This window comes from Myotis nattereri (assembly GCF_964212035.1).
Source record: "Myotis nattereri genome assembly, chromosome: 1".
Taxonomy (NCBI): domain Eukaryota; kingdom Metazoa; phylum Chordata; class Mammalia; order Chiroptera; family Vespertilionidae; genus Myotis; species Myotis nattereri.
The window spans coordinates 206,309,514-206,328,156 of record NC_138075.1 but is presented as its reverse complement, the minus strand read 5'-3'; the positions used below and the strand labels follow the sequence as shown (position 1 = coordinate 206,328,156).

The following is an 18,643-nucleotide window of genomic DNA, read 5'->3' as shown; positions in this document are numbered from 1 at the left end:
CACGTGGCCTTTCCAGATGGCTGCCCGTGGCTGGGTCTGTTCAGCTTCCCTCAGCCCCAGACGCAGGCTGAATCTGACTGCTGCAGGGGTAGAAAGTACCCAATCTTTTAAGATGGAATCTCTTCCCCTGAGAGTGTGGTCTGGATGTTCCTGCTAAGGGTGGGATGGCCCTCCCAGAGCAGCACGGCCTCACCTAGCCCTCCTGGGACTCCTGGCATCTCAGCTGCTGGCACTGCCCATCTCCGATTACCAGAGGGGAGGGATCTCGGGACCTGGGGCCCTCCGTGCAGTGCAAACTGAATGCTCCATCGCTCCATCGGCGGCTGCGGAGACTGCCCCAGAGCTGTGCCCAGACCCTTCCCATTCACGGAGGGAAGTGGAAGACAGCGCTGCCTGGCTGGGAATTTATAGAGGCTCAGAAAAAAGATGAACTGGCCCCATTCCTGTATCTCCTTTTGTTGGATTTGCTTTGCTGCCTCCAGACTGAGAGGTATGAGACTGGTGGGTGGGTACCCACCTCTGCTCATCTGGGGCCACTTCTTTGGTGGGAGGTGGGGTGGGCCAGGACGCAGAATCCATGATCTAGCTGTAGGGAAGTGTCTTCTTACTGACTAGCCCTGGTCCCGTAGTGCAAGGTAGGAAAAAACTCCTCCTCCAAAGCTTGTCCCTAGCTGATGCTGGGTCGCCCCCAATTCCAGCCCTCGGTCTGTTGTTCTTTGCCTTGAGACACACACGGCGCTGAGTGTTGATCAGGTCCCTCTTTTTGAGCAGTCGTAGGAGCAGCAGATGGGAAATACGCTCAGAAGTTATTCAATGACCTTTTTGAAGATTATTCCAATGCTCTTCGTCCAGTAGAAGACACAGACAAGGTCCTGAATGTCACGCTGCAGATTACACTTTCCCAGATTAAGGACGTGGTGAGTACACAAAGTGGTGCCTCTTCGGCACATTGCTTAGAAGAAGCTAACAGTGCTTTTCAAAGAGATGTTTTAACTGGGAATTTGAGAGGGAAGGAGAACAGACAGCTCTGTGTGCAAGCGGGTGGGAGAGGGGGACACCCGGGGAAGGAAGCGTTCTTCAAAATTAATTTTGCTAATTGTTACCTATCCCGGCCATTAACAGTAATAGTTTTAGATCATCTAAAGATAGAGGGTGTTACATATTGCATGACTGCGTCTCTATGAAATGTCCAAAATAGGCAAACCCACAGAGGCAGAGCAGAGTATCGGTTGCCAGGGGCGGTGGAAAAGACAGGGGACCAGGGAGTGACTGCTTGACAGTCTTAGGGTTTCTTATTTGGGTGACATAATGTTCTGGAATTAGATAGTGGTGATGGGTGCACAACACTGGGAATCTTCTGGAAGCCACCAAATAATTAAAATGTAAATCTTTAAGATGGTTAAAATGGTGAGTTGTGTGTTATGTGCATATTATGTTATGTGCATTTTATGTTATGTGCATTTTATTCCAATTTAATAAACACAAAGGTGGTGTTTTAAGATGACATACCTTATTTACTGCTTATATGTGTTTAATTACACAAAGTTACGAATCTTGATTTTTCTTCTGTCCATTGTAAATATTTCCTGACTTTCTCATTCAAATGAATCACCTGATAATTGTTTTTTGGAGAAATTTGGGCAGTGGATTCGTGCAAAGATTTGATGACTTAAGTATTTGTCCACTTAACATTCCAAACACTAAATATAGCAGAAAAAATATGGCCTTGGCAGTCAGTCAAGGGGCTAGACTGAGAGAGCTCTCACTCACAGAAAAAAGAGCAGTGCTCTTGGAATTCCATGTGAAGAATAAGTGTTCTAGAGATGGAGGGCCAGCTGAGGTGTCCACTGGCTAAAATTACATCTGGGTCAATTGTGCAGGATGAAAGGAACCAAATTCTGACCGCCTACTTATGGATCCGCCAAACCTGGCATGATGCCTATCTCACGTGGGATCGAGACCAGTATGACGGCCTGGACTCGATCAGGATCCCCAGCGACCTGGTGTGGAGGCCGGACATTGTCCTGTACAACAAGTAAGTGCAAATCACTAGCTTCTCAGGAATGAACTTGTTGATGTAACAGGATTTAAACATAATGGAGAAGGAATATTTAAAACATGTGTAAGTCACCTGGCCAGTGTAGCTCAGTGGTTGAGCATCGAGCCCGGAACCAGGAGGCCATTGGTTCAATTCCCGGTCAGGACATATGCCCAGCTTGGGGGGGGGGGGGGGCTCCATCCCCTCTGTGGGATGTGCAGGAGGCAGTGGATCAATGACTCTCTCTCATCATTGATGTTTCTATCTCTCTCTCCCTCTCCCTAACTCTCTGAAATCAATTAACAAAAGATGTTCCATCATTTAAAAACAAAACAAGTCAAATGTCAATTTCTGTTTCTAGGCCCTAAAATAATGGTCATAAAATCTTAGATGATAAGATGGTAGTTCATAAAAGCTTGGAGCTACATTCCCCTTTTCAGGTAAGAACTGTATAGAGGCTGTATTCGTTTTCCAGATCTACTGTAACAAAGTACCTCAAACTGGGGGCGGGAGGCAGGGGCTTAAACAACAGAGATGTGTTAGCTCACAGTCTGGAGGCTAGACGTGCATGATCAGGGTAAGGTGCCTGCTAGGCTGGTTCCTTCTGAGGGTAATGCGGAAGACTCTGTGCCCACCAGACTGGTGCAGCCACTGTGGAGAACAGTACGGAGTTTCCTCAAAACACTAAAAATGGAACTCCCATTTGACCCAGTGATCCCACCTCTAGGAATATATCCCAAGAAACCAGAAACACCAATCAGAAAGGATATATGCACCCCTATGTTCTTAGCAGCACAATTCACCATGGCTAAGATTTGGAAACAGCCTAAGTGCCTATTAGCAGACGAATGGATTGAAAAACATCTACACAATGGAATACTATGCTGCTGTAAAAAGGAAGGAACTCCTACCATTTGCAACAGCATGGATGGAGCTGGAGAGCATTATGCTAAGTGAAATAAGCCAGTCAGTGAAAGATAAAATCACATGATCTCACTCATTTCTGGATTATAATGAACAACACAAACTGATGAACAAAAACAGATCCAGAGACAAAGAAGCATCAATCAGACTGTCAAACCTCAGAGGGAAGGTAGGGGAGGGTGGGGGTAAGTGGGAGAGATCAACCAAAGGACTTGTATGCATGCATATAAGCATAACCAAGGGACACAGACAACAGGGGGCTGAGGGCATGAGTGGGGAGGTTGGGGGTAATGGGGGGATAAGGACACATATGTAATACCTTAATCAATAAAGAAATTAAAAAAAAAAATCTGTGCCCGGCCTCTCCCCTGGCCTCTGGCGGTTGGTAGCAGTCTTTGTTCTTTGACTTACAGAAGCATCACCCTGATCTCTGCTTCATCTTCCCATGGCATTTTCTCTGTACTGTCTGGGCCACATGTTCCCTTTTAATATGTTTTTTTCTTTAATTGATATCAGAGAGAGGAAGGCAGAGGGAGAGAGAGAGAGAAACATCGATGAGAGAGAAACACTGGGGATTGAACCAGCAACTCAGGCATGTGCCCTGACTGGGAATCAAACCAGTGACCTCCTGGTGTATGAGACGATGTTCAACCAACTGAGCCACAGGGGCCAGGCACACAAGTTTCCTTCTATAAGGACAGCAGCTGTGCTGGATTAAGTATCCACCCTACTATACCTCATCTTAGCTAATTACTTCTATAATGACTCTATTCTGAATAAGGTCACATTCTGAGGTGCTGAGGGCTAGGATTTCAACATACGAATTTAGGGAGGGACACAATTCAACACATAATAGTAGTGTTTTCTTCTCCAAGATCACGTATCAATAACAATGATACTACTCAGATTAAATCGGGATGGACCAGCTGGAAGCTGGCCTATGGATACTGGACTTTGTATGGAGAGGAGGAGGAACGAAGTTATAAGGTCACCAGTTGGCTGATCTCAGAGCAAGGAGCCTTAAGTAAATGTAGGTAAGGTTTATGTTCCTCAAACTTTAAAGCACACATGAATCACCCAAGGCGCTAATCAAAATACGGATTCTGAGACAGTGGGTCTAGGCTAGAGTTTTTTATTCTGCACTTTTATAAGCTCCAGATTTTAGAGCTGCTGGTCCGTGGACCACAGTTTGAGAAGGAGCCAGCTTGTTCTGTCACAATTCAGGCTCAGTTGCTCCACCTGTTGTCAAAGGAGCTTCGATCTCTTTTTGTTCTGGAACTCAAGTTTCCATGGGCTGGGAAAGGCTCCTCTTGGGCTCAGAACAAGGTGAGTGAGGGGCAGCTCAGGGGATCTCTCCTAAGAGAGAGCTCAGCCTGCAAGTGGGCACGAGTGCCCCTTCAGGAAGCGGCACTGGTGGGATGGATGGTGGGACTGAGTGCACAGACGAGTCTACGCTGAGGGCCCAGGCGCTCTGGTGACCGAAAGAACTGGCGGACTCACTGTTCTCTCCTTCACCAGCCCACTCCTCCGGTTCCGGTTCCGGGGTGGGATCCTTACAGCCCCCACCGGGAAAGACCTGTGTGCACAAGTGCAAGGCGACTAAGATCAGCTCAGTCTTTGATCAGCTCCAAGGGGGCGAGGGGCTGCCTGGAGGGCACTGAGTGGCCGAGGAAAGGGAAGAAAAGGGAAACAAATGACATATCCTCAGGGTCATCCTGTTCTGTCAACCTCCATTTTGAAAGTTGGTCCCTGTCATGTTTCATATTCTGGTTGAGAACACGGAGCCCAGTTAGAAACACAGGGAAGGGGAAGAGAAGAAAGGAACACATACTGGACACATACTATGTGTCAGGCAGAGTTGGGGCTTTGCAAAGGGTGGTAGATAGAATAACCGCCCCCGAAGTGTCCACACCCTAATCCTGGAAACCCGTGAATATGTTACCTTATGAGGCAAAGGGGAGTTTGCAGGTGTGATTACCGCAAGGATTTGAGTGAGGAGATTACCCAGCTGGGCCCAGTGTAAACAGGAATTCTTATAAAAGAGGGACAGGAGGGTCAGAGTAGGAGATGCCATGAAGGAAGCAGAGGGCAGAGTGATGCCCTGCTCCATGGAATGCAGGCAGCCTCGAGGAGCCGGAAAAGACCAGGAAAGGGACAGTCCTTCAGAGCCTCCACAGAAGTGCAGCCTTGTCTGCATCTTGATTTTAGGATTTCTGGCCTCTCAGAACTCGAGAGATGCTCCATTTGTATTGTTTTAAGACACTAGGTTTATGGAATTTGTTACAATAGCAATAGAAATTAATACATATAATTTACTTACTTAATCTAATGTTCAAAAGGAAACTTTAAAGTATTATACTCCTTACTTTTACAGGTGAGATGTAACTTGCTCCAGGTTATAAAACCTGAACCAGGTTTTGAACCAAAATCTCTTGGTGACATTTCTATGATGTCATGACACTTTCTCCAGGAGAATGGGCCTTAATTATTCAAGCAACCCATTTACCTACCTACCTACGTCTCTTCGTCAAATCTTTCTTCTGGGCAAGGCATTCTGTAGTGTGTTGAAGAATAAATTAGGGTTTTAAAACTCAGTCTCTGGCCTGGCTGGCGTGGCTCAGTGGTTGAGAGTCGACCTATGAACCAGGAGGTCATGGTTTGATTCCCTGTCAGGGCACATGGAGGCTCGATCCCCAGTGGGGGTGGTGTGTGTGTGTGTGTGTGTGTGCGCAGGAAGCAGCCAATCAACGACTCTTTCATCATTGATGTTTCTATCTCTCTCTTTATCTCCCTTCCTCTCTGAAATCAATAAAATATTTTTTTAAAAAAACACAAAACAAACGATGGATATTTAATCTGACTGGAGAGGCAGGGAAGGCTTCTCATAGGAGGTGAATCTTTTTTAAAATTTACTTTAAAATTTTATTTATTAATTACAGTTGACATTACTACTGCTTTAAGAAGTGAGTTTTGAACAATGTATTAGATTTGTTCATGCAAAATATTATAGACAGAAGAAAGGGTTTGAGTGAAGGAGGGAAGCTCACAGGGTGCGTTAGGGTTTCAGCCCTGGTTGGTGGAGTGTGAGTGAAGGAGACCGTGGGAGACGTCAGGCTGGAAAGTGAGATGGGAGTAGATCATGGAACATCTGGGACATTAAACTAAGGAGGCTTGGAGTATTTGGTGGACAATAAGAAATCATTGCAAGTTTTGAGCTATAAAATCTGATCAGAGAAACCAGGGAGATAAAACAATAAGATATTGGTTTTAAAGTAAATAAATAGGAATGCCTTTAAACTCTTCCCTCTGGCTTCTGGGGAGCACCAGTGTGCAATTAAAGGGAGAAAATAAAGTGAGGTCAGGATATACTACCTTCCTATAGAGTTATCTTTGGCTGTCTGTCCCCGAACAGAAGGTCATAACTCCTGACTTGATCAACAGTCAATATGCCTTGCAATGGTGGTGGAGAAAGAGAAATCCCCAAAGGAAAGTAAAAATTCTGTATCTCAAATTGCCAGGCATAAATGTTGACAAAGCAAAAAGAACATTTATCCAGAATAAATTATTATATCTTAAATTCTAGGTGAATAAAATTTTGTCCATGTTTTCCAAAAGTTCTACTACACATGTAAAACTTTTCCAACAGCAACAAAAAGTTGCCTTAATATTCTTGGGCCCAAAGTTAACAAAATCAAGTAAGCAGAACCTCCCTTTCAGATTTTAGCTTTGACAGGTTTATATTTTGTCTGGATTTATAAGTCATTATACCTGGACCAGCAGAGTGGTATTGGGAATAGAGAGGAAGGGACATAAAGCAGAGATGCTTTTAAGGAAGAGTCCAAGACAACTTGCCCCTCACTAATCACAGGAGATGAAGGAGAAGAGAAAATTAGAGTTGATTTCAGATTTTCATGCCAAAGTAACAGGGAGAATGGTGACCCATAGCCAAAGACATTAAAGTGATGGACACAGGGTGGTGAGCTGTCTGGAATGGGAAGTTGGTGAGTTATTCCAGCAAGCTGCTTTCATTTTCTTCCTCTAACTTTCAGGGCTGACGATGAATCTTCCGAGCCCGTGAACACCAATGTGGTCCTGCGGTATGACGGGCTGATCACCTGGGACGCACCAGCCATCACCAAAAGCTCCTGTGTGGTGGACGTCACCTACTTCCCCTTTGATAACCAGCAGTGCAACCTGACCTTTGGCTCCTGGACCTACAATGGCAATCAGGTGGACATATTCAACGCCCTGGACACTGGAGACCTCTCCGACTTCATTGAGGATGTGGAGTGGGAGGTCCATGGCATGCCTGCGGTGAGGAACGTGATCTCCTATGGCTGCTGCTCTGAGCCTTACCCCGATGTGACATTCACTCTCCTTCTGAAGAGGAGGTCCTCCTTCTATATCGTCAACCTCCTCATCCCCTGCGTCCTCATCTCTTTTCTGGCTCCCTTGAGTTTTTATCTCCCTGCAGCCTCTGGGGAAAAGGTCTCCCTGGGAGTGACCATCCTTTTGGCCATGACTGTATTTCAGCTCATGGTGGCAGAGATCATGCCGGCCTCAGAAAACGTCCCTCTGATAGGTGAGTTCAAGTGCCTTACACTTTGAGCCCAACTTTGTAGTGACTGCAGTGATATGCATGCCTTTTAACTTATAACAGTTAGCCCAGCTTCACACTCAACACAGGCTGTCACATACTTCATCTAGTGTCTTCAGTTGGCATCCTTGAATACAGGTGTGGCTGTTGGAAACAAAACTGGCCTTGTGGTCTCCAGATGGACCCAAAAGAAGATTGAGGGGCAATATAGTTTAGAGCAATGGTTCTCAAAGGGAGGTCCCCAGGCCCACAGCATCAGCATCTTTTTAAGAAATGCAAATTCTCAGGGCCCACCCTAGACCTAATGAATTGGGGACCCTGAGGGTGAGGGCTGGCATCTGTTTTAAGAAGCGTTCTGGGTGATTTTGAGTTTAAGGCCTTGATTTTTTAAAGTCAAAAGAAATCTACATTTGAACTCTGACTTCACCATTCATTCCTTGATCAATCTTTGACAAGTTATTTAATCTTTGAGTCTCTGCTACCTCATCAGCAAAATTCATGTAACTGCTACCTCATGTGCCATTGCTTAGCTCAGAGCCCAGCATATGATAAGTACTGAGTAAAGAGTGACTCTTTTTATCTTTTCACATCACAAGGGGCCTCTCCTTGGGAAGAATGGTAAACGCGTTAGAAATGAACTGGTTTTAAGCCTACCATCTACCCTTAAAAGAATAATTCTCAACCTTTATTGGGTATAATAGGTGTGTGAGGGCTTGTAAAAATTCAGGTTCCTATATCTATAAAGTTTAATTTAGCAATCTTGGGCAAGATTTGAGAATCTGAGGTGATTCTAAAGTGGATTACATTTTAAAAAATCTGCAATAATGAAATGTCCTCCTAAGGGTAGAGTGTAGACTGAGACTACCATTCCTGTCTCCTGTATTTTTTTTTTTACCTACCTCATTCTGAGTTCCCTCCTAACACCTTCAATACCTACACCCTGCCACCAAGGATATCACTCAGCTGCAACACCCCTATGTCAATGCTGTGTTATTGTAAAAGATGCTTACCCTGCCCTAACTGATTTGGATCAGTGGATAGAGTGCCTGCCTTCAGACTGAAGGGTCCTGGGTTCGATTTGGGTCAACGGGACATGCCTGGGTTGCAGGCTCTGTCCCCAGTAGGGGGTGTGCAGGAGGCAGCCCGATCAATGATTCTCTCTTAATCATTGATGCTTCTATCTCTCCCTCTCCCTTCCTCTCTTAAATCAATAAAAATATATTTAAAAATAAAAAATAAATTTTAAAAAAGTTGCTTACCCAAATAAAAAACTAGACCTATTTTTTAGTTCCTTAAAGTAGGCAATGAGGAGAAATTTCAGAACCAGAGACTTACAGACCAATATCAAAGGGATATTGCATTGCTCCTTTACCCTCCACTGAATCCCGTATTATTTAATACTAGAGACTCAGTGCATGAAAGTCATGCACTGGTAGGGTCCCTGGTGGCTTCCGGAAGCCAGCCAGGGCCTCCTTCCTTCCCCCTGGCCGGCCCTGCCCCCTGGTAGAACTCCTTGATGCACTCCCAGTCAAGGGGACAATTTGCATACTACGTTTTTCTTATATAGGATTCAGATGTTACTACATTGATTTCTCTGTTTGGAGGTTTGTTTCTTACATCTCTCCAAGCAAAACACAGACACACACACAGACATACACACACACCTTTTTAAGAGATAGACACAGAAGGTTCTCTAATCCCCATCGCACCACTAAAGAGGAGGTATATTGGCATTTTTTATGACCTCTTCTGAGAGGCAGAAATGATGGACAGTGATGATATCCAATCATAACCCTATTTGAGGCAGCACCAATTGGTAAATCCCTCTCCCTTCTTTAGCAGTGACATTCAACAGCAAGCTGCCTCAGTTCTGAAAAGCAATGTCTCGGGACATGTGTTGGAAATTTTGCAAGCATTACTTCTTCTATTTCTGTGATAATATAAAAATGTATTTTTTTTTTGGAGTATCCATACGACTTTCAGCTGATTTCTCAACAGAAACTATGCAGGCCAGAAGGGAGTGGCAAGAAATATTCAAAGTGATGAATAGCAAGAACCTACAACCAAGATTACTTTACTCAGCAAAGCTATCATTCAGAATTGAAGGTCAGATAAAGAGCTTCACAGATAAGAAAAACCTAAAGGAGTTCATCACCAGAAAACCAATATTATATGAAATGCTGAAAGGTATACTTTAAGAAGAGGAAGAAGAAGAAAAAGGTAAAGATACAAATTATGAACAACAAATACACATCTATCAACAAGTGAACCTAAAAAAATCAAGTGAATAAATAATCTGATGAACAGAATAAACTGGTGAATATAATAGAATCAGGGGCATAGAAAGGGAGTGGACTGACTATTCTCGGGGGGGATATGGGTGTGGGGGGTGCGGGAAGAGACTGGACAAAAATCATGCACCTATGGATGAGGACAGTGGGGGTGGGGGCGAGGGCAGAGGGTGGGGTGGGAACTGGGTGGAGGGGATCTATGTGGGGAAAAAAGAGGAACAACTGTAATAATATGAACAATAAAGATTTAATTTAAAAAAATAATTAAAAAATTTTTAAAAATATTTTTTAGAGAGAGTAGAAGGGAGGGGGAGAGACAGAGAGAGAAACATTGGTATGAGAGAGACACATCCATTGGTTGCCTTCTGCACGACCCAACCAGGGCGGGGGTCAAGCCTGCAACCAACGTACATGCCTTTGACAGGAATTGAACCCGGGACTCCTCAGCGCATGGGCCGACACTCTATCCTCTGAGCCAAACTGGCTAGGGTGGTTCTTATATTTCTTTTTTTAAAATATATTTTTACTGATTTGAGAGAGGAAGAAAGAGTGAGAGAGAGAGAAAAAAATGAATGATGAGAGACAAGAGAGAACCATTGATCAGCAGCCTCCTGCAGGCCCCACACTGGGGATCAAGCCCGCAACCCGGGTATGTGCCCTTGACTGGAGTCGAACCGAGACCTTTCAGTCCACAGGCCGATGCTCTATCCACTGAGTCAAACCATCTAGGGCTGCCGCCCCAGCCTATTTTTAAATTGATTTTTGAAGAGAGGAAGGGAGAGAAACATTGATGTGGGACTGAACCACCGGATGCCTCCTGCACGCCCCCAAATCCAAACCGCAATCACCACACGCCCTCCCTGCCCAACCCCGGGACAGAGCACTTTGCTCTAACCACTGACCACCTGGCAGGGCGGCTTTGCTCTGTGTGAGGAGCAGCAGGCTCCGGTCGGCACTGCAGGGGAAGAGCCACGAGGGGGCGCCAGAGACCAGTGCCCCCGCGCCCAGACTCGACCAGGCTGCAAGGGACAACTGGGCAGGGCGGGGCGGGGCGGGGCGGGGCTGGGCGCCCGCCCCTGACTGGCTCCAGCTGGAACCTGGAGAATACGTCATCATCCTGCGCCGATGCTCAGGATAAAAAACGATGGTCTGGGCACACGCTGCTGCAGTTTCTCTTCAGACTCCGGACAAGCGACAGCGGCGGTGTCGGCGCAGGGTGGCTTCACTCCACTGCGTGAGGAAAAGGCCTCTTGGAAAGTGAAGACCTTGCATTAGATTCTCCCGGAAAAGAAGCTACGGAAGAAGCAAGAGGAGAAGGCAGAGTAAAGCGCTTAAAAAATTCCGACCGTGAGTGAGGAGGCGGGGGAAGCCGTAGCCATGGCGGTGGCTGTGGCCTTGGTGGGAGCGGTCAACGGGACGGAGCTAGGCCTCGCGGAAGAACTCGCCAAACTCGAGTATCTGTCTTTGGTGTCGAAGGTTTGCACTGAGTTGAACAATCACTTGGGGATCAACGACAAGGACCTGGCTGAATTTGTCGTCAGTCTTGCTGAGAAAAATACCACCTTTGATACTTTTAAGACTTCCCTGGTCAAAAATGGTGCAGAATTCACGGATTCTCTTATCAGTAACTTGCTGCGTCTCATACAAACCATGCAGCCTCCCCCAAAGTCTTCTACTGGCAAAGATCCAGTTGTTAAACCCAAAACTGAGAAAGAAAAGCTGAAAGAACTCTTTCCAGTCCGTTGCCAACCAGACAACCCTTCTGTTCGGACCATGCTGGATGAGGATGATGTGAAAGTCGCTGTGGATGTCCTGAAAGAGCTGGAGGCTTTAATGCCCAGTGCAGCGGGCCAGGAGAAGCAAAGAGATGCCGAGCACCGGGACAAGGCAAAGAAGAAGAAGCGGAGCCGGAGCCGAGAACGAGACCGTGATAGAGACCTCAAGCGGAGACACCGGTCCCGCTCTCGATCACGTTCCAGGACCCTGGAGAGGAATAAAGGGAAGTCTAGATATCGGTCCAGGAGCAGAAGTCAGAGTCCCCCCAGACACAAATGGGAGAGGAATCTGGACAGATGGCGGGATAAGCACGTGGACTGCCCTCCCCCGGAAGAGCCCGCTATCCAGGACGTTTACAGTGGCAAAGTTACCAGCATCATGCAGTTTGGATGTTTTGTGCAGCTAGAGGGACTAAGGAAGCGGTGGGAAGGTCTGGTGCATATTTCTGAGCTCCGGCGGGAAGGCCGTGTCGCTAATGTGGCTGATGTGGTGAGCAAAGGCCAGAGAGTCAAGGTCAAAGTGTTGTCTTTCACTAGGACCAAGACCAGTTTGAGCATGAAGGATGTGGATCAAGAGTCTGGGGAAGATCTAAACCCAAATCGACGACGAAATCTTGTCGGGGAGACCAATGAGGAGACTTCTATGAGGAATCCAGACAGACCCACTCACCTCTCCCTCGTCAGTGCCCCTGCAGTAGAGGATGACTCGCTGGAGCACAAGCGCCTTACCGGAATCTCTGACCCAGAGAAGTGGGAGATCAAACAGATGATTGCTGCTAATGTACTTTCTAAAGAAGAGTTTCCAGACTTTGATGAAGAGACTGGCATTCTTCCTAAAGTAAATGATGAAGTAGATGAGGACCTTGAGATTGAACTGGTTGAGGAAGAGCCTCCCTTCCTGAGAGGGCACACCAAGCAAAGCATGGACATGAACCCTATTGAAATTGTTAAGAACCCAGATGGCTCGCTCTCTCATGCAGCCATGATGCAGAGTGCCTTGGCCAAAGAAAGGCGGGAGCTCAAGCAAGCCCAGCGGGAAGCCGAGATGGATTCTATTCCCATGGGACTCAACAAACATTGGGTTGATCCTTTGCATGATATGGAAGGCAGGCAGATTGCTGCCAACATGAGAGGTATTGGGATGATGCCCAATGACATCCCCGAGTGGAAGAAGCATGCCTTTGGGGGCAACAAAGCTTCTTATGGAAAAAGGACCCAGATGTCAATCCTTGAGCAGAGAGAAAGCCTGCCCATCTACAAACTGAAGGAGCAGCTAGTCCAGGCTGTCCATGACAATCAGATCCTGATTGGTATTAGAGAGACAGGATTTGGGAAGACAACACAGATCACCCAGTACCTGGCAGAGGCGGGCTACACTTCCAGGGGCAAGATTGGATGTACCCAGCCCAGAAGAGTGGCAGCCATGTCAGTGGCCAAAAGAGTGTCAGAGGAGTTTGGTTGTTGCTTAGGCCAAGAGGTGGGCTATACCATTCGATTTGAGGACTGTACCAGCCCTGAAACAGTCATCAAGTACATGACAGATGGGATGTTGCTCCAAGAGTGCCTGACTGACCCTGACCTCATGCAGTATGCGATCATCGTGTTGGATGAGGCACATGAGAGAACAATTCACACTGATGTGCTCTTTGGATTGTTGAAGAAGACTGTTCAGAAACGGCAGGACATGAAGCTGATTGTCACCTCAGCTACCTTGGATGCAGTGAAGTTTTCTCAGTACTTCTATGAATCTCCCATCTTCACCATCCCTGGTCGAACATATCCAGTGGAAATACTGTACACAAAGGAACCTGAGGCAGATTATCTGGATGCCAGCTTGATCACTGTCATGCAGATCCATTTAACAGAACCACCAGGTGACATCGTGGTCTTTCTGACTGGTCAGGAGGAGATCGACACTGCCTGTGAGATCCTGTATGAAAGAATGAAATCCCTGGGACCTGATGTTCCAGAGTTGATTATCCTCCCGGTGTACTCTGCTCTTCCCAGTGAGATGCAGACCCGAATCTTTGACCCAGCTCCACCTGGCAGCAGAAAGGTCGTGATTGCCACCAACATTGCAGAGACATCGCTGACTATTGACGGCATCTACTATGTGGTGGACCCTGGCTTTGTGAAGCAGAAAGTTTACAATTCCAAGACAGGGATCGACCAGCTCGTGGTGACTCCCTATTTCTCAGGCTCAGGCAAAGCAACGAGCTGGCAGAGCTGGAAGAACGGGCCCAGGGAAGTGTTACAGGCTGTACACAGAACGAGCCTACCGAGATGAAATGCTGACCACCAATGTGCCAGAAATCCAGAGAACCAACTTAGCAAGCACAGTGCTCTCGCTCAAGGCCATGGGCATCAATGACCTTCTGTCCTTTGACTTCATGAATGCCCCACCAATGGAAACCTTAATCACAGCCATGGAGCAACTGTACACACTGGGGGCCCTGGATGATGAGGGCCTGCTTACTCGCCTGGGCCGCAGGATGGCAGAATTCCCACTGGAACCAATGCTGTGCAAAATGCTGATCATGTCTGTGCATCTGGGCTGCAGTGAGGAAATGCTGACCATTGTGTCCATGCTGTCTGTGCAGAACGTTTTTTACAGGCCCAAGGATAAACAAGCCCTTGCTGATCAGAAGAAGGCCAAATTCCACCAAACCGAAGGAGACCACCTCACCCTGTTGGCCGTGTACAATTCTTGGAAGAACAACAAGTTTTCCAACCCATGGTGCTATGAGAACTTTATCCAAGCTCGTTCTCTGCGCCGGGCCCAGGACATTCGCAAGCAGATGTTAGGCATAATGGACAGACACAAGCTGGATGTGGTTTCCTGCGGTAAGTCCACAGTCCGAGTGCAGAAGGCCATCTGCAGTGGATTCTTCCGAAATGCTGCCAAGAAAGACCCACAGGAGGGTTACCGGACACTGATTGACCAGCAAATGGTCTACATCCACCCTTCCAGTGCTCTCTTCAACAGACAGCCGGAATAGGTGGTGTACCATGAGCTGGTGCTGACCACAAAGGAGTACATGCGTGAGGTCACCACCATCGACCCCCGGTGGCTTGTTGAGTTCGCTCCTGCCTTCTTCAAGGTCTCCAACCCGACGAAGTTAAGCAAGCAGAAGAAGCAGCAGCGCCTGGAGCCCTTGTACAACCGCTATGAGGAGCCCAATGCCTGGAGAATATCCCGGGCTTTCCGGCAGCGCTGACAGGCAAGACTTGTTTGTCTTCTGTGGCAGTGGTCCAGGGCTTGGACTCACTCTTATTGATGAAAAGCTGACCATGAGGATACGATCTTAACTGGACATTTTCCAAACTTGATTTGCATTTCTTCCCTTGTGGTAAAATAGAAACAGGGATTTATGCCTGGTTTGACCAGAATGTCCAGTCCGCACGCACTACCTCAAATCACTGGGGCCACCTGGGGCTCACAGCCAACACGGGTACATTGTATCATCTCCAAGAAAGGGGTAACTCGTGCAGCCCTGGGATGGGAAATGGGTTGTGAGCACAGGACACCTGGACATGCAGACAGATGGACACAATGGGGACCCTGATACCCTAGCTGGTACTGTGTGGAAGAGAGAGCCATGAAGCTCATTGAAAGTGTTGGCCCCACTTCCTGCTCCTGTCCAGCCCCTGTACTTTCTCTTGACCTGATAATATTTATTTTCTTATTAAGGAAACAAAAATGGAAAAAAAAATTCTGATCGGTAACCTTTGGGCAGGACGAAGCTCGCTGGGAGTGGGAGAGGCGGGAGATGGTGAGAGAGCATTCCCGGAGAGAGAGGGACTGCCTGGAGCAGCTGGAAAGGAAGCTGGAGCGGGAGCACAAGCTGCAGGAGCAGCAGAAGGAGCAGTGGGAGACTGTGGGTCAGACCCGGTCCTGCCCGGATGACGGGCTACTGCGGCCCGGGCTGTGGTGACGTGGCCTCGTCTTGAACTGCTGGCCTCCTTTTCCACATTTCGTTTCTGTTTTGTCTTGGCTTGTAAATTTGTAGAATTAAATCTTATTTCCTTGTGGAAAAAAATAATAATAAAAAATCCAGAACAAGAGATTAAAAAAATGTATTTTTTTTTAAGGAAGGATGCACACAGATCTTGAGAATATTTATTAGCAATCACAATTTATTTGTAGCACTCATGAAATGAACTTCTAGTCATAGAAACGTGTTCAAGTGCTCTTCATAAGTATAGCATTTGCTCTGGGCATCTGGCCCTTAGCCTTTACCAAGTTCCATTTAGTTTTAGTTTACTCAGAGCTTTTAACAAGTAATAAACAGATGATGAATATTATTAAATCCATTATCTCCATCTGTTAAGATATGCATGTGAGGTTTCTCTTTTACTCTCTATTAAAGTAGTGAATTAGGTTTTCTGATGCTGAGCTAAACCCTCCTTTATCATGATGAATTATCATTTAAAGACACCAATTGAGTTAGCTTGCTAATAATTTTTATAGGATTTTCTCAAATATGTCTATAAGTGAAATGGCCTTAATATTTCCTTTCTTGTTACTTTTGGAATCAAGGTTAAATTGACTTCACAAAATGAACCAGGCAGTTTTTCCTCTTTTTCTATTTCTGGAACAACTTGAATGAAATAAATTATCTGTTCCTTAAAAGTTTGGCAAAACTCACCTACAAAGTCTTTTGGCCCTAGAGTGTTTGGGGGGTAGATATATTTGATTAATTCCATTTCTAATCAAGTGTTCTTTCTTCTTATGCTATGTTTGACATCTGATATATTTCTAGAAATTTGATCTAGGTTTTCAAATGCAACTATAAGATTATTATATTGTTTTCTCAATTTTGATTCTCTTATTTTCTCTTTTGCATCCTCTTTCTCCCCACTACCACCTGCCTCTATTTCATGTGCAGTCTTACCAAAAGTGTATCGATTTCATTATTTTAAAAAAGTAGCTCCCTTTCAATGTTATTCATTTTCTTGGATTTTTTTGTTCTATATTTTATAAATTTTTACCTTTATCTTTGTTTCCTTTTTTCAGGATTATTCACTTTATTATATGATCACATGTTAAATAGATAAGGACACAGTGTCTCTTCTTATTCAATAGTAATGAGCTTTCACATTAATGAGACCTGAAGACAATTCAGAGAACTGGATGAGATTGTTAATTATTTGTTTCTCTGTCGAAAGTGAACATTTTTCACACCACGATCTCAGCAAACATTTAAAAACCTTTTAAGTAGGTATAAGGGACAGTTCTGAGGACTTTACATGAGTCACCGCAGTTAAGCTTCACTATATTCCCATGAGTTAGATACAAGTATTATATTCATTTTGCAAAGAAAGAAGCTCAGGCTTAGCAGCATTATATAACTTGTTCCAGGACACAAGTCTAGTGGGTGACAGAACTTGGCATTTGAACCCAGGAAGTTTGATTCAAAAGTCTATAGTAGTACTCATTGGTGTATATGGCTTCCTTAGAAAAAGTGTGTTTTGGTTTGGTTTGGTTTGGTTTGGTTTGGTTTGTTTTTTTTGAGCCAAACATGAGGTCAGTTTTAAGCTGACTTGGTTGTTGATATTTTTCAGGCAAATACTACATAGCCACGATGGCCTTGATCACAGCCTCCACTGCCTTGACCATTATGGTGATGAATATCCACTTCTGTGGGGCTGAGGCCCGGCCAGTGCCACACTGGGCCAGGGTGGTTATACTGAAATACATGTCCAGGATCTTGTTCGTCTACGACGTGGGTGAGAATTGCCTTAGCCCCCGCCACGACAGGGAGCGGGGCCGCCTCACAAAGGTTTATGGCAAACTTCCAGAGGCTAATCTGAAAACAGCCAGGAACAAAGACCTTCCCAGAAAGAAGGAAATGAACAAACTCTTAAAGAATGACTTGGGATGCCAAGGTGAGACCCCACGGGATGCTGACAATTACTGTGCACGGTACAAAGTGCTGACGAGGAATATCGAATACATTGCCAAGTGCCTCAAAGACCACAAGGCCACCAATTCCAAGGGGAGTGAATGGAAGAAGGTTGCGAAAGTCATAGATCGATTCTTCATGTGGATTTTTTTCATTATGGTGTTTGTGATGACTGTTTTGATCATAGCAAGAGCAGATTAATGAGCACTTGGTATGTGGGGATGAAATAATAGAATTCTCTGTGATCTACAATAATAATTCCTCCAAGTCTTCTCTATTTTAATTACAGAAATACTTTTACCAGTTAAGTTGCATTTGGCTGCAAATAACAGAAAACCCAATGAACCATAACTTAAATAGAAACTACTCACCTACACAAAAATAAATCTACAGTTACAAAGTCCAAGGATCTTTTCATTTTTCCTGTGTTGTTTTTAAGGCATTAAATTTGTGGTAATCGGTTACAACAGTAATAGAAAACTAATATAGGAACCAGAGTAATTCTGTGTATATAACATTTTCCATGTTTTAGATTATTTGTTTGGGATAGGTTTGACTATAGCCAGGTTGAAATGATTTTATTGAGCCATTTCTAGATATTTCATCTAGGTTTTCAAATGTATTATGCAGCTGTTTATAAGATTCTTATATTGCTTTCTAAAATTTGATTTCTAAAAATTAAACTTTATCCTGAAAACATTAGGGATCCACAAAAGGATTAAACCAAGGGAATGATAGTGTCAGATTTATGTTTCAGAAATAAGATGGTGGTGACTATGAGATTGTAGAGATAAGATAGAAGAGGTAGAGAGATCTATTGAAATGTGTTGTTTTTGTTTTATCAATTCAAGAAAGAGATAATGAAAGCGTGACTCAAGATGAGAGGAATAAGAAAACGAGTCACAACGTATTTATGACCTAGAATAGACAAAACTTGGTGACTGGTTGGATATGCGGTTATGGAGAGAGTGGTATTGAGAATAATTCTGAGCTTTCTATCTCAGACAACTGAGGTGAGGAATAAAGGAAGACCAGGTTTTGGAGGAAAGAATTCTGTTTAGGACATCTTGAGCTGGAAATGCTTCTGGGATATGCTGGTAGAGATATCCAGT

At 45.2% G+C, this 18,643-nt stretch overlaps 2 protein-coding genes across 2 annotated transcripts; both read left to right on the top strand.

The window, feature by feature from the left end:
• Positions 1-426: 426 nt before the first annotated feature.
• CHRNA9 (cholinergic receptor nicotinic alpha 9 subunit) lies at positions 427-17,934 on the top strand (the record flags this gene model as incomplete). The annotated part of the gene is made up of 5 exons (XM_081092853.1): positions 427-490; positions 772-917; positions 1,881-2,035; positions 7,012-7,544; positions 17,191-17,934. The coding sequence occupies 5 exons, from the start codon at positions 427-429 to the stop codon at positions 17,730-17,732; spliced, it is 1,440 nt and encodes a 479-aa protein (XP_080948979.1). The 3' UTR covers positions 17,733-17,934.
• Positions 11,228-15,652, top strand: LOC308520354 (ATP-dependent RNA helicase DHX8-like; the record flags this gene model as incomplete). Its single annotated transcript, XM_081092842.1, is given in 2 exon segments — positions 11,228-13,810; positions 13,812-15,652. Coding segments are annotated over 2 exon segments (3,396 nt in total). The 3' UTR covers positions 14,625-15,652.
• Positions 17,935-18,643: the final 709 nt, after the last annotated feature.